The following is a 16,673-nucleotide window of genomic DNA, read 5'->3' on the forward strand; positions in this document are numbered from 1 at the left end:
CTATAAAAAAAAAAAAATTTCGCCAAAAATATAAAAAAAAATGTTTATGTCGTAAAAAGTGTACTGTCACTGTCAGCTGTCTGTGACAAAGTAATGATATAAATACAGTCGAACCTCGATAAGTGAGAGCACAAGGGACTGCGATCTTATTTTCTCTTAAAAACTAGCCTCGTTTAACACGGACATTAGAATATAGTTTATTAGATATTTAAATTCAGAACTCAAAATTAACGTAACGCTGGACGCCATTCCGTAGTTACTAACGCCAATACACGTCACGGCATGATTACCTTTAGTTTTTTGCTAAACATTAAAAAATTAATACACATAATACATATATAATAAATATAATGGTTACAAAACACTAGATTACTTGGGCAATATCACATTTTACAGATCAAAAACATTATGGAGTGGGCTTTTTATCTAAAATGAAAAACCTTTCTTCATGAGGTTTGTCACTTCCGGGTCCAAGGTACTGGCGCCTTAGTTCCAAATCAGGCGGTGACGAAATATCACCTTTTAGGATATTGTAAGATTGTTCGATTGTACTTTCGATTTCGGCTTTGAGTTCCTGAAAAAATATTTTTTATACTTATTCTCAAAGTTTACTTTCATGGGAAAACAAATAGGCCTACCCCGCAACAGAAACACCAACCTACCTCGGTTCGACGTCATCCGCCATTTGTAAAGCAAAGGTACGATGAACACCTTTTAAGTCTTTTCACTCTACTTTAGTTTCAGGTCTTATGCGTAAAATAAAATGCTACGAAAAAGCCCCAACTTGGCCCCATGTGTTTTATGAGTATTTTAAGGATGGATATTGCTTAAAACTTAATACTAAATTATTCCTCTAAGAAACTGTGGTATGATAAAAGTAATATTTTATTGTAAAATCAAAAATCGTACCACATATAAGTCAGGAGTGCGCCTGGCCCGCTCTGCTAGGGCAGCATGGAGGTGGTACAGCAGCAGGCCTCGAAGGTGTGTGTCTCCCAAACCGAGAGCTGCCACGGTCACCAGGGTACTGCGGCACAGACTCTCCTTCAGCGCCAGCTGGGATTCGGACAGCTCTGCAATGGTTTAAGTGGATTTCAATTAGATGAGATAACATTTGTATTTAGTACACTATATTTAATAATTACTATTCTATTTATACCTACACTGTGGACTACAGTAACGAAACTAAACGATAACTAGTCTTTAAACGACAATTTAAAATACTCATTTCATCTATTCAAGCATTAGTCGTAATAAATTCTTCATCATAAACTATTCTGTTATAAGCAGTTCAAACATTATTCAAATTATGAATAAAACATTTATAATATGACTTTTATTTCATTAATATTCAAACAAAAGCAGTAGAAGTAAATACACTAGATATATTATATGAGAAGCTGCTATGTATGTTAGTACATATAAAGATATAAAAAACAGATCGGATTAAGAAATGACAATATAATAAATTTTTAATTCTGTAATCCAAGATATTTTTATAGTTAAGTTGGGATTACATAAAATCTTTAAAAGTAAATTGATTTTTACCAAAGTATATGAATGAGATACAGAGCGATTATATATATATTTGGAACCCTGTCTAATTAAAATAAGTATATATCATACTATGGGCTTAATCTGTTTCCAAATCATATCCGAGACAATAGGGCATAAAATGCTAAAATAACAAATGGAATTCTCATTCATCACCCTCTCAACACTAAGCATCCTAAACGAATGTTTAGAATAGTTGGCACGAGAACAAACGAACATTTATGCACACATTGGGTTACCTAACAGGTAATGATATTTGCGTACAATAAAACTGATCAACACTTAGATTATATCACAAGTCAAACTGCCAAATTCAAAAAGAAAGAAGTACTAACGGCACTGGTAGCCCTATCCACCTGATGACGACGTGTGGACGTGCGTTTTTTGATGCTGCGCCCATGACAAAGGCGATAATTGAACTGTTTCACGCGCAAACACCTCTCTTATTATATTCACGAGCTGCGCAGTAACTGTTTACGATGCACTGAACTTGCTAATATATGTGAATTACGTTTTGAGCTTTCAAGTGCGTAGTTTTGGCCGAATTGACGTTTGGAACTTCCGTAATTTTAATTTATTACCTCCGTATAGTTCAGAAATTTATTTTACTCCGAAGATTTGTGTGTTTTCGATATAAATGTATATTACATTTGAAAAATATTAAAACCGCTACCAAAATACCTATTATATGTATAATTGAGAAAATTAATGTGTTATAAAAGTTATGTAAATTGCAGTCAGGGTAAGTATCCAATTGAACAATAAAATAAAAAAAAACTACTCACGACCCTTTATACAAGTCTAAGGAAGTTCATTATTGAGTGTTTATAGATCTGTATATATGCTATATTTAAGAATAATTTATTCTTATTATATAAATTTATTAATAAATCCTTTTCGATATTACTATCTACTATTATAAAGAGTTAAATTTGGAGGTTGGAGAGTAATCTGCTTAATCACATTTGATAATTCTTTTGCCAAGTTTTTGCTACGAGATTTATAAGTAATTTGCTTATTAATAACGAAAATTTAAAGGTTTCTTGCGTTCAATCGGATTTACAAAGTAAGTCGGTTAACAGTTGAGCAATTAACGCTTGATATAGGGGACTATTAAATCAGTGACAACATATGTCAAACTTTTATTATATAAAACAAGTCCTCTACCGCGTCTATTTGTTTCTCTGTTCGCTACAAATTCAACTAATAAAACTACTGCCTGGAATTTATTGTGGTTTTCATCGATATCTAAAATGATGCATAAGGATAATGTATATATGTTAACAATGTCTTAGGGCCACGGTTGATCGTCTCGAAGTGAGTTGCTAATATTTAGCAAAGGGCACATATTATTATATGATGCATACCTAATTGAACTAAGAAAAGTTCTACACTTTTCCAAAGCAATTTTTCTAGTAAATATAATTTTGCCCTAATTAATTTCACTGTATACACCACTTTACAATTGCTCGTAGGTATTTCTAACTATTAAAACCACTACATGTAAACAAAACCTTGACAGAACCGCATTGTGTTCTAGAAATATTATATATCGTATAGGAGAAACCACTTGTCTACGCAACACGTCTAATGGTAAATGTTTACGAGTAAATCGTTTCATTTACATAATTAACTAAGCTAAGCAGATTTCATTTCCGATCCCCCATTACTATTAGAATACGAATACGAAAGATATTTATTTAAATAAGTAAATGAAGGCGTACTCAGTCATATGCAACTAACTGCAAGTCTTTCTTGCAGTTAGTTGATATTTATTTAGTTTTGGACCGAGTAATATGTATACCTACCCTATTACTGGAGGTTTGCTGTCAGTCTTGTGATGCGTGTCTTTCCCTGTGTCAGATGCAGCGACTGTTCGCAAGTCGCTATAATACTTAATTAACAGTACTTCTAACTAGCCAGTTCTAAACATTTTCAGTGATACCCCCATATACCGTGATTTAAAAATGAACTTAGAAAAGATTAACAGATAGCAAAAGGTTTTCTGGTATTTTTTAAAAATCCCTTAAATATTTTATTGTATAATAGTTTTATAATACTTTCAGTTGAAAATGGGTGTTATAAGCTGTAAATGAATAAATCTTACACAATTATACCAATATGTTCCGATTTGTATTACTGAAGTCTCGTGATGGTGTGCCCCAGAGAACCTCTGTATAAATTAAAATTTCTTCATCAATATCAATGTCCCCATTCACTTACACCGTCCTGGTGAAATAGATCAAAATATATTTTTGAACCGAACCGTATCAAACAAGTACGCAGCTGTGATTCAATAATGTTGAATGTTGATACATATTGTAGTTTTTATATAAAACATCTAATGAAATCCGAAATGAATTTATTCTCATTATAACGCCTTTAGATCTTCAGTGCCAATACCATAGCATCTACGTAATAAATCTAGTTCTTCAAACGTCGATTCATCTCTTTTATGGAATATATATTTAGAGTTCTATTCACGTCCGTCAATAAGAAATATCGATAATAGTGATTTGGAGAGTATGGTAGATCGCGTGTGATTTGTTATTGGTTTCCATTCAGTTGTGACGTTAGCGTATTCCTTGGTATGTAGTTTTGCATTCTAAACACGTCGCACATTTTCCACAAGGATTACAAGTAAGTATAACATAAGTCACAATTGTACAAAACACATCACCAGTTGAATCGCACCGTGGCCCGATTGTTAAAGATTTATTTGAGAATATTTTGGCTGAAAATAAACCCCGTCCGCCTAGGCTGGATTTTTTAGTATAAATTATGCCTGCCTTTTTGTTTGATAAATTGAAGGCACAAAAGTGGATTTAAAACAGTAACTATATTTATGATACAAGAAAATAATGATTTCACTGTATACGTCAAGTTTAAATATATGGACTGGAATTGACCGTCGATATTCTGAGTAACGATATCGACAGTATTGACCTGTATTGAAAATAGCTCCTGGAATATGTTTGTTGATTGAGTTGAAAATATCTTTTTCAGGTATACATTTTTATCGATACATATATACTTTTAATCATAAAGTTTGGCAATCAATTGATAAATTCTCATACATTCGACTGAAAAGGAAGTAAATAATCAAAGCCAAAGTCAAAATAAATAAGTGAAAATAATTCAAGGTAGTTGCGACATGTGTTTTTATAGTATAAACCTTTAGTTATTTATGTAAAATCATCTATATTTTGAAATCGGCACAATGTACGGTCAGATAAGATACCACAATACTTTTTGATTAAATGTTTTAGCTTTTAAATAATACAAGCGAAGTCATCGGAAATAATTTTTTTTATTCTAGGGATTATAAATACAATTGTTTACTGTATATTGATGAACATATTTAATATTTAAATCTTAAAGATTTAAGACACAGAAAGCGAGTTTGCTTATAAGTATTTTCAGTGTATTGCAACGCTTATCAACTTATCACTGGCATAACACTACGCTTGTTGCCTGTCAAATGAAAATACGATAAGAGATGTGATCTTAAATGTTTATTTTATCGCAATATTTCAAGTGTTCTCTAGAGAAGGGCAATTTGAACTGTTCAAAATTCTCAGTATTCGGCAGTAATGTTTTTGAAAAGGGTTTATTTGTTTGTACTTACCATGCCACCTGCAGCCATCCACTTCTCCTAACTCCCAAATTAACCGGCACTGCAGATCCACTACAATTTGATTAGTTTTCGGTATATACTTATAAACTCTATTCAGATAAAACTTCTCTAATTCAGCTACATTTTCAAAATTCAACGATCCAATCAAACTCCCGAGTGCACTTTGGATTGCGGAGATATTACTATTTGGTACCCTCAGTCCACAAGTAAGACAACGCCACGCTGACGTAGGATTTAATGGTTCTATAGGAAGAAGGGAACCAGAACAATTTGTATCGAAGCATTTCAGAGCCGCTAAAAAAGTACCACGCTCCGTTGCATCACTGCATCTTTCACATTTGCACCAAAAATGTTTCGTTTTAAATAAATGTAGACGTCGAGCAGGTGTTCCCCACAATAAGCCAGAGTAGCAGGTGGTGATCTCAGTACCGGCCGCAATAGGTTTAACAGCCTTTATAATCATATGGCAGTCCTTATTGAAATTATACTTTGTATTCGGCACACAGTTATGATTCATCAAAGACGACACGGGGAACAATCCCCGCATACTCATTTCCTTTCGGCCATAAGGAACGGCTATTTGAAATGCATTTGCATCAAGTATACAGACGGCTAACGTCAATAAATGTTCTTCCTCTGATGATATATCAAAATACTCTTTGAACTCCTTTATTTCACTTCCGTGTTGAGGAAGTGTATGAGCTTGAAGGGCTCTCAGTAATTCTTGTTGATCTTCCGGTAATGACAATGTCCTTATAGGAGCCAAACATCTTGATAGCAATGTATCACTTATATTTTCAATTGGCACTTTGTTACACCAACCGGATATTACAATACAATCGTCGTAATGTGTATTGCTGTTCTGACACTGGTGGGAGCATAACAATAGGCCGCACTTATTGCAGCGGAACAATGTATCCATGTCCATTTTGCCACATACAGTACATCCTTGTTGGATCGTAGTTCCCGATCGCGGGCCGTAAACAAGTGGATGGTCTACGAAGAGCAGTTCACCTGACTTGATATCTTCAGTGGCAAAAAGGCCGCGGCCACCGATATCTGACGACTTGATTGTCCACTTGTGGTAATGCCTGGCAGGTTGGATGTCATGAAGATGGTCCTGCACTAGAAGCGACAATTGATCCATTGATAACATCCTGTCGGTACTCGCCCGGTGCCGGCACTGTACTGCGCACACGCCGTGAATATCAACTCTAGTTAGTTTGATAACAAATAGGCGCTGATCGGATATACATCGCCAAAAACATGTTCACATTTATTCGTAATTAACTATGACTGACGTGCGCCAGATTCGTGAAAAGTTCCTGTTTAGTTTAGCACTTAAATAACTTTTTCAGGTGAGCACGATTTCAAATTAGCGTTTCATTGCTGCGTTTGCTGAATAAAAGTTTGGGTGAAATACTGGCAAGCGTTATATAATATAATTTAAAATAGTTATTTCAGAATAGACGTCTGACGTGAGAAAAACCATTGTTAGAAGCAATCTGTCATTGATACAAAAATAAATATGAGTTATAGAGAAACGTTAAACATATTTAAAATTCAAATGATATAATATTACGACTGGTAAATTATATCATTCGAATTTTAAATATATGCAATACGTAGTGCTATATGCAAAACACATACATTATTTATATTTTTATAATATTGTCTTTTATTAACATAGCTTTTATACATTTAAAGAAATCACTTTTTTACCTGATTGAATCTATGTATTATTGTAAACTTATAATTATTTAATATAATTTTAAATTTATCCGACGTTTCGCGTGCTTTACAGCATGTGTCGTCACTGTGACTTCAATCCGGTAAAAAAGTGTTTTCTTTAAATATTTTTAAACTATTTGTATCGAATATATTTATATTATATGAACATAGAACTTATATAGTTCATTAACAAATAAAGGGACAGGGTGATAAACTTATGAAATATACCTTTGGTCATATTCCATCGCATACATTATGTAGCATCAGAAGGTACTTATCTAAAATGTTGCCTAGTATCCTGGTAACATGATCAGCTATTGTTCTCATACAAAAGTTGGTCAGTCTCTATGACTTGCTGTTCCATATGGACGTTACGAAATTTATCTGTGAAAACTGTGTTAGGGAGTTACCCCTGGTGCCTAATTTGACTTTTCATAATAATACGGAAATGCAAATAACATACGAATATAACGATGAAGAGTGCCCGTGGTACTATTACGATAGTTCATATAAAACATTGCTAGGAGCCTGTCTTATTTGCCTAGGTGAGTTTAAATGGGTCAAACTATTTTTAACTGTCTTCACATAACCGAAAGGAGGAATACAATTCGAGGTGTATCTTTTAGATATGTTCACGTATATTATTCTCATTGTCAATATTAATGATCGAAAATGTTTAACATGTCAGCTCACCTGAAATTTAGATCGCTTTAGTGTTACAATATCCCATGAACGGTCTGAAAATTGCGCCGACGCGCAGAATTTATTTCTTACTCACAAATAATAAAATTTCCTTGTGAGGTACAAGAATATTCTATAATATTAGTATCTTTTGAGTGTACGTACACAACACGTAATAATTTTGTCTACTTAACAATAAAGCCTAAATTCTCTGTGTGATAATTATCGGGAAAAGATACATAATCCTAAATTTGTTGGAACTGTGAGAGACTGTCTCCTCCATATTTCTTTTTTACGATTATGGAGTTATCACTTACTAATTTTTACGTTTTAATCATAAATATATCACATAGTATTTGATGCTATTCACAGAAAAAGAGATGTAGATATTGTTGTTATGAAACGATTTACCAAGCGTCGTTATAAAATTATTTATTTAGCTTGTAATTGATAAGAATACTGGTAACAGGTGTATTCGGGATGCTGCTCAACAGTTGGCTGTTTGCCACCTTCATACACAGTCATCTACTTACTTCAAAAAGTCATCTTTTAGTACTGAATCTTTGTACAGCCTCTTTGGGTAGAAATTTACTTGGATTCCCATTTGCGGCATCGTCTGCTTTAGCTAAAAGGTATGCTAAATTAAATCCGACATATGAAAATTATTATATAAAATACTATACCGCTTATGCATCGAAGTGAGCCTTGGTCTCCGAAGCGAGTGGCCACTTTATAACGTTGGCCAGTTTCTCCACAGCGATTTTCCAGCAATACGTAGGCCCGCCGAGAAATATGAAATGAATAGAGTGTTAACGAAGTCGGAAGTGTATCTCTGTGTGTTTTGTTGAAACCGCATGAACCGTCTATAGAAATTACTTATAAATCTTATTTCTAGATGGCTATTCGGCCCAGATGCTTGTCAGCTTTTCGCTTTCCTTAACCAATTCTATGGTATCTTTCAAATGACGTCTTTGTTCTCGCTGGTTCTTGAAAGATATATACTTGCAAGGCATACAAGACGAGGTTTGTAGAAAATAATATATGTAATAAGAATATTATACATTTTAATAAACCATATTTTAGGCAAAAAAGGGAGTCGTAATTATTGTTACCATACAATTTCATTTTAAAAATAAATCAGTGGCACTACAACCTTTTTAAGTCTGGGCCTCAAATCTGTGTCATGATCATTTTTCAATCTAATAGACAAGTAGGTGATCAGCCTACTGTGCTTGACATACACTTCCTTCACCGTTCGAGCGAATATTAAATGCGCACATAGAAACATGCACGCTATAGCCAATAGGCGAATACTACTAAATTCTTTACTATAATATAATTAATAGGAAAGATATATGTAATTGTAATGAATAAACTCAAATGGACGATTCAATTCCCAGAAAAGTAAAATAGTTTAACAAAGAGTTCTAAAATTAAAATTAAAAAAAAGTTTTCATTAGCAACGTTTCTAACTGGCCAGTTCCAAACATTTTCCAGTGTTACTCACATATAACCTATCATTGCCATAAGGCTTAGCTACACATATAACTCTATGGATAACGTACACTAGCATAGGGTTATTATTTTAGTAACCGTGCACATCCTACCAAATCTAGTGTTCATAGAGTAGGCTTTATACAATTTCTGGTTTTGTTTCAGAAAGAATGCTATGTTTTAGATATTATTGGTCTTTAGTTGCTTTGACCTGGGTTAACAGTTTAGTATTTGCGATACCCCCTTTATTCGGATACGGAATATACTCGTGCGACACCACGGGAACAGCTTGTATGTATTTATGGCCGTCTTCGCGGGCAAGTGGAAAACATTTGGGCTACGCAATCCCGTATGTTTTATTCTGCTGTGTCCTACCTGTCGTTGGAATGTAAGTTTAAATTTCTTATTAATAATTTACTATATGAAAGCTTGCGTAGATTTATTAGATTATGCCGCCGCGTATAGATTTTATTATTAAGCTTGAAATTACATTTGTGCTTGTGTATAACTATTGACATTGTGATAGACAAAGTAAAAAAGGATTTCGCATTTAACTCTGAATCATTTTCTAACGTAAGTAAAATCTGCCTTAGGTTAAACCAACAAATATTATTTTGCTAGGAATCAACAAAAAAGAGAAAAATACCATAATTAAAAAAGAAGAAAAGCGAACAGTTCCTATGAGATACCAAAGGAAATGTTCCATATGTTTGTATGTAACTACAAAAAACATAGGCTAAGTAAAAAAATTGCTTCATATTCTTAAGTTGCACACTTTTGACACATACATAATTTACCTTTATAAAAAAAAACGTTGGTAATTTGTTAATGTGGTTAAATGATAACCACATAGGTCTGACAGTCGTGCTATGAAAATAACCACACCTCTATCCAGAATTCCGAAATATCATAGATACATAATTTACAGATTCTATTATATGGGTAAAGCAAGCCGACTGGAAAATATTTATTATAGAAATGAAGTACTTCGAGAGGAAAAACATTTGACGAAGGTAATACGTCTTAAATTTTTCATATTTTCTTTTCATCCTCCATATCATTTTCTTTACCCAAGTATGGCAAAAATGCTAAATCTGAACTCTGTGCTTAATTTAGACATCTTTTACTAGTCTAATTGCTCCATATCAAGCAAAAACAAAAGGGCGTTGCCATGAGGTCGGAGCCGGTAGGTTGCCCCTACTAGAAAATTGTAAAAGTCTTTCTTTCATTGCGTTATATATGTCATTTTTCTTTCCATGTATTATTTATTGCACAGTCAAGACCACATGGAGGCTTTCACTTGCTATATACAATGTATACTTATATATAACACTAAATTCTCTTTATCTACTTCTACTAGATTCTACGTTAGTTAAACGCTTTCAATATAGTAAACTGTATCTTTTAAGTGTAACACTCGTTGTATTACAAACTGTTTGGCAATTTTTAGTGTATACACGCTTTATGCGTCATAACCTTGGCTTTGTGGATCCCAGCAGCATTATTGGCTGGTATTCAATGGTTCCCTCTGCTTGTATTCGGTTATCGACCCCATGCCCCACCAGTTTTGGCTTTGATTGCGCCCCTCACTTCTGAGGTAAGATCAAATCAGAATAATATTTAACATGTTGAAAATTTTGTAAGCCTTCGTGATGTACAGTATTATGTGTATAGATAAATCTAGTCCATTAAAAGATAATTTTAAAAATTTATACAATATTTCCAGGTTTAGACTTATTTTGTTCTATTCCTGTATAATTGCGTAATATTATTAGTTAAATATATGTTACAGATATTTTTAATGGGACACACACACACACACACTATTTTTTGTTACCTTTATATCACACGAGTGATTACGTCAAATTCATGAGCCTATAGAGTATATATATTTATGAAAATAGGACTTTAATTTATAGGCAGCAACTTGTGTACCCGTGTTAAGCTACCTGTCATCTGATGCCCGGATACGAGCAGCACTTTTGGGACGCATGCGCAAGAACTACGCCCTTCTACCACCTCAGTACGCGATGAGATATCGAAGGGACCAAGTTTGTTTTAAGACGCTTTAAGGTTTTAAAGGGAATTCTGAAATAAGAACGTAACGTGAATCAGAAAACTTATTTTGTTTAAAGGTATTCTACAAAGAACACTTTTGTAATAGTCACTTACTTAGCGCTACAGTCTTGAGTTTGAGATGTGTGAAAACGACTGAAACTTTTAAAATATTGTTAATCGCATAACATACTCCTTTGATTTCAAGGCAAATAAATAAATTAATTGTATTTGCAAGCTACTGCGCATTTAGCATCAATTCGATCTTGTTTCAAACCAAGAATTTGAAATTGAGGTTTTATAAGAATTTCGAATTAGGTTTTTGTAGATTTTGTAGAGTGAATGTGGGAGGAAATGTAAAGAGTTTGCTTTTATGATTTTTTTGTGTAAATATAACGTTTTCTCTGTATAGTTTTAATTTTTAAATAAACAGTGATCATATTGTACAATATTGCCTTTAAAATTATTTTAAATATATTGAAAGACGCAAAAATACTGTTTATCCTACCTATAAGTCATAAATAGCTTATTTGGAACTTATCCGGACATTGTGAAACAGGCCCTAATTGTAATACAATTTTCACATACAAGAGTCCTTCTTAGCACGTGATTCTAAAAATTGTCATAGCTTGTACATATATCTAAAGGATATTGCAACTCAGGCACGATATTTAATGTCTCATTATTCAGGACCAAACTGATATTTTAGCGATGAAAAGTTAAGCCTAAGGGATCAATTAGTTTAAAAAAAAGTGTCATTAATAACAATTGAGTAGTAAGCAAAGTCATCAATCTTATTAAGATTTTATTTGTCACACGATGTACTTAAATCCCTAATTATTAATTAACCATTATGAGTAGGGCTGGTTAAGTTCTACTTTATGTATAGAGTCAAACAAGAGTACAATGCGGTTTTAATATAACAATGTGGTGGATTGGGAAACAGAGCGTAAACAAACCAGACGAAGGTATGTGACGTAATTTGATATATGTATTATTAATAATATCTCGAAGATATTATCCTTGGCTTGCAGATATTGACTTCAGTCGGCCGGTGGATTTATTGGAATAAACATAAAATGGAATTTTGTGCTTGGAGTGAGATATTCACGGACAAAGATCGCGGTATTTTAAGGGATGGGTTGATTTTTACAGGTAATGATTTATATTGCAATAAAATGCATATTTTAATATTGTATTTATGTTAAGAGTATCCTTGCAATGAATATAAATATGGGTAATTCAAATATTACGACGATTTTAGACAAAAGCCAAAGTTTTTAACTCTTCTTCAAAACTTCTACTGGATCTTACGATTTATAATGTGCTTGATACTAAAATATTATGAAATAATTAGAAAAGATAAAGACTAAATTTGTGGCTTAATTCAGACCAAGAGAGAGAGAGAAAATAAATGTAAGCATTACACTAAAAAGATTTCAATTTGATTAATTTTGAGATTGAGAAAAGGCGCATGTTCTATAGCATATTACTGAAGATGTAAAAAATAAGCGTCTTCGACGTCCCTCATTCATATATAATACACAATTTCAACTACAGCACTGTCTCTTTCCATCTCATCGTGAAAAAAGTTTCACTGAGAGAGATAGTTGTGTACTTTACTTAAGGTACTATCATTTCATAATGACATGAGGTAAAACAAAAGAGTCGATGGTCTTAGATATCACTTCTTTCACTTCCTTGTTTATATGATTGAGTAAGAATAAAACAGGCTCAGTTATTTGTAGAGACAGATTGGGTTCAAATTCTTGCCAGAATTGATGTAACGGACACTCTGATTAACGATCTAGAAATCGAACAAAACTATATCTATTTTCAGAGACGACGTCTGCTCTATTTAGTGTGTGCTTGAACCTATCTATCCTGTTAACAAATTTAAAATACGATTTGAGCTATCGAAATTTGGCGTTCTTCACTATTATTACTTGTGTTCGCCGTTTGCCTTTTGCTAAGTTTAGGTAAGAAGCAGTTTTTATACTCCTATTTATGTTAAAATTTCACCCGAAGGTGATCAAACAATAATAACTACTTTGATATGTATACTATAATAATAAAGATAAACATTTCCATATTAATCTTCAAGGTGTGAGAAACGTTCAAATAAATAATACAAAAATGTTTAAATTTCAACCAGTTAAAATTGAATCAAAGAATATAAGTCAGTGATAAACTATGTAATGTATATATTCCAATTTTATATAATCTCGTATATGCATATCTTGTAGCTTACTACCCAAGTACTAGAATAACACATATACACAATACTTAGTGTGTATGTGTTATTCTGAAGGTTTTCCGGAAATGTAAAAATGTTGTTTTTTGAATAGTTGCTTATTATCCTAAGCCCTAATTTAAAAAAAATATTGTTTTTTTTGTTTTAATTATTCAAGCGTATTTAATTTTCATTTCGGATTCATAATAATATATGTGATATGGAATATTATTAACGGAATATAATTATAATTTTAAATATGTGGCTCTAAACGTCAGTCCTCTGATGATATCTTTTCTTTTCAGTTCACCAGACATCAACGATTCCTGTACATTCAATGGATTTTGGAATACATTCCTCTCTGTATATGAAGTGGAATGTCTCACGCATGTATGCATTGAACGTTATGTTGTTGCGAAATATATAAATAACGGTAATAGATACTTATATTTAATACAAAGAATATTACCAAATAGGTCCCTCACATAACCATGATTGATAATAATTTGTCTCAGTAATGTTCTAGAATCTAGATCACTTTAGATTCTGAGGTATTTGGACCGAAGCATTTTCTAAACCTCCATTTACCGCTCCATGTATGTCTTCTATTATGTCTTATCTATAAAATAAAATAACGTAATAAGATGGATAGTTTTCAGTACACTGTTAATGGTGGAATTGTGGTGTTTTATTATTATTATTATAACAATGTTTAAATTTTTTTGCATTTTGCCTAGCCTCAGAAAACTGAGAAGATTATTATAAGATATTATTTTTTAACGTCGAAACCCAATACCTACCCTAATCCATTTTTGACAATCTGAGATAGACATCTTAATCCAAATATTGTAAAAAGTGTGCTAATATCTTATCTTAAGATTTTAAATTACACCAGTTTTCAAAATAATTAAAAAGCTATTTGAAATTTTTCAAACATAGATCATCATGTATATTATATACATTATTTGTACGGTAGATTTTTGATTTTGAGAGATTCTACCCTTCGCCAAAAATGGATTGTTTTCGTAGGGTTTGGTCATTGGGATGCAGATCGGAGATCGACTCTCACGGTATCTCAGATTGAAAAAAATCATTGTGGATTAATTATCGGGTTCGGTAGTTTGTCAATAAGTGCAGTAAACACTATAGTTGTGATAATTGGTATTTAAGCCCGTTTATTTTTAGGTTGGCCACTTATAAGATGGCATTACACCATGTACCAAGGACTATGTGTCCTATTCGCTTTGTTATACTCAGTTCCACCTCTATTTGGCATAGGAAGCTATGAGCCGGATTTTACATGCGATTCTTGTGTGTTTGATATGGTTTTACCAAATTCATGGCATAAATATCTTGTCGTTTCGATTTATTTGCTTCGGAGTTTCAAATCAGCATCTTTTATGTAAGTATTATTTTTATTAGTTTTGATAAAGTTCTTCCCTTTTACCACGATTTAACAATAATCATTTAAGCATCTAACAAAACGTTAAAACTTTATAAATTTAAAGAAAATTATTATGATTGATTGTTTGATTTGGAGATGGTCAAAACGGTTGAAGATTATTTAAATAAATGAGATTCACAGGTTAAAATTATGTCACTGGTCCTAGTTCTAGTGTACTAGTTCTAGGATATTCAAGATCTAGTTATACATATATTATACAGATATAGGGTATACCATCATAATTACTCAGACTTGTAATTATAATAAAAACGAAAGGAACTTAAAACTCTTAACTGATTTTGACCATCATGGACAATGTTGATGATAAATCCTCCGATATTGCTATTAATTCAATATTATGCGAGTTGTTCTCATTTTCATCACATTTTAGGATAGTGATGCTATACTGGGCTCGGAAATTGGAATTAATAAATAAAACCAAGAAAATGATAGAGCAAGCACCTTTTACGAAGGTAAGATTATCCTATTTTCATATCAAAACAGAATTTTTATATGTTCATGGATATTTCAGAGATTACAAAATCGAATATGTTTTGTTGTCATTTTCGAAAAGGATTGAGATCTTTGAAAATTTATAGATTTAAAAAAAAAAATTCCTTGAACTCTGCTAACGGGTATCTAATTAAAAAAAGTTTTGGAAATGGACTATAACTGGAATTAATATAATAATTTATTAGTAATAATTATAATGTTATATTTTTATGCCTTATATTAGGAGTATTTCATACTTTCTAAAGAAATACTAACAGTTCGCTTAAATAAATAAATTAATATATTTGCAGAGTGTACTCTTAATAACAATAGTAAATTTGTTGTGTTGGTGCCCTATTACCATGATACGAGGCTTGGTAGTTTTCTCCAGTTTCCTCGGATCTGAATTCATTCCATCAGCGGGGCTAATTCAGTGGGCATTGTGGATTAATTCTGTAAGTATTGGAGTAAACAGTATACCAATAGTAACCAGTAACAAGAATATTTTTTTTTCTATTGACATTGAAGGTTTTTTAAAGCTAAAAATTTACTTAACATTTCTATACAAATATCTACGGTTTCTCTAATTTATTGATTTACGTATTCATCGTACTAGAGGTATAGATACAGAGGGGTTAGGATAGCAAACTAATTGGAATTGTTATTTGGAGTCAGTAAAAAGTTTTTCTCCTGGTTTGAATTTATTTGTTTCTTTTCTTCCTTCCTTCCCTTATTAAAGTAATACTTACCTGACTTAAACAATTATTGTTTCGTCAGAAACAAACGTTGGCCGAGTTCCAGGTTTCACTAAAAAGTTTCGGTTCATTGCAAAATGATTACAATTAAAAGTTTGTTAGTAATAAAATTAATGTTAAATGTATTCTTAACCGAATCTAGATTGCCCCGGCTGCAACTTCACTGTCGCTATTCATGATCGATGAAGGTATTCGCCAGACGATGAATCACTACAAGATTGATCCGAGAGAGAAAAAGAAAATATAATCAAGATTGTTTAACATTTTAAATTTGTTTAGTCGAGACTGCGCTATATGCATCTTTTATTTTGTTTATTTTTGTATCTTTACATATTATTTTAAAGTACATTCATTTAATAGTTTCACAATGTAAAATGAATTTATATATTTTGTATACATGTTTAATTTAAGGCTTGTATTATCATTATTTAAATTACCTTGTATTATTCATAATTAAATGAATTAAAATTATTATCCAGTATTTTGTTTTAATGTATATTCCATCAATATAATGCGAATTTCCACTAAATTTTTACTATGACACTTCTTAAAAGTACCCTAAGGACCTCATTTAACAAGGAAACCAAAGTTTTATAT

General features: G+C 32.2%; 3 protein-coding genes across 3 annotated transcripts; 2 read left to right on the plus strand and 1 right to left on the minus strand.

The window, feature by feature from the left end:
• Positions 1–331: 331 nt before the first annotated feature.
• On the minus strand, positions 332–6,610 carry LOC111002593 (SET domain-containing protein SmydA-8). The gene is made up of 3 exons (XM_022272749.2): positions 5,183–6,610; positions 910–1,073; positions 332–574 (listed from the first exon to the last, which is right to left on the minus strand). The coding sequence occupies exons 1-3, from the start codon at positions 6,345–6,347 to the stop codon at positions 407–409; spliced, it is 1,497 nt and encodes a 498-aa protein (XP_022128441.2). The 5' UTR covers positions 6,348–6,610; the 3' UTR covers positions 332–406.
• Positions 6,611–7,169: 559 nt separating this feature from the next.
• On the plus strand, positions 7,170–11,578 carry LOC111002603 (visual pigment-like receptor peropsin). Its single transcript, XM_022272761.2, has 7 exons — positions 7,170–7,467; positions 8,073–8,235; positions 8,499–8,626; positions 9,263–9,485; positions 10,026–10,110; positions 10,548–10,694; positions 11,017–11,578. The coding sequence occupies exons 1-7, from the start codon at positions 7,287–7,289 to the stop codon at positions 11,167–11,169; spliced, it is 1,080 nt and encodes a 359-aa protein (XP_022128453.2). The 5' UTR covers positions 7,170–7,286; the 3' UTR covers positions 11,170–11,578.
• Positions 11,579–11,793: 215 nt separating this feature from the next.
• On the plus strand, positions 11,794–16,441 carry LOC111002622. The gene is made up of 8 exons (XM_045630428.1): positions 11,794–12,120; positions 12,187–12,307; positions 12,993–13,131; positions 13,691–13,818; positions 14,571–14,787; positions 15,221–15,302; positions 15,633–15,776; positions 16,219–16,441. The coding sequence occupies exons 2-8, from the start codon at positions 12,232–12,234 to the stop codon at positions 16,321–16,323; spliced, it is 891 nt and encodes a 296-aa protein (XP_045486384.1). The 5' UTR covers positions 11,794–12,120; positions 12,187–12,231; the 3' UTR covers positions 16,324–16,441.
• The last annotated feature ends 232 nt before the right edge of the window (positions 16,442–16,673 follow it).

This window comes from Pieris rapae, chromosome 12, assembly GCF_905147795.1.
Source record: "Pieris rapae chromosome 12, ilPieRapa1.1, whole genome shotgun sequence".
In the NCBI taxonomy this organism is placed as follows: Eukaryota; Metazoa; Arthropoda; class Insecta; order Lepidoptera; family Pieridae; genus Pieris; species Pieris rapae.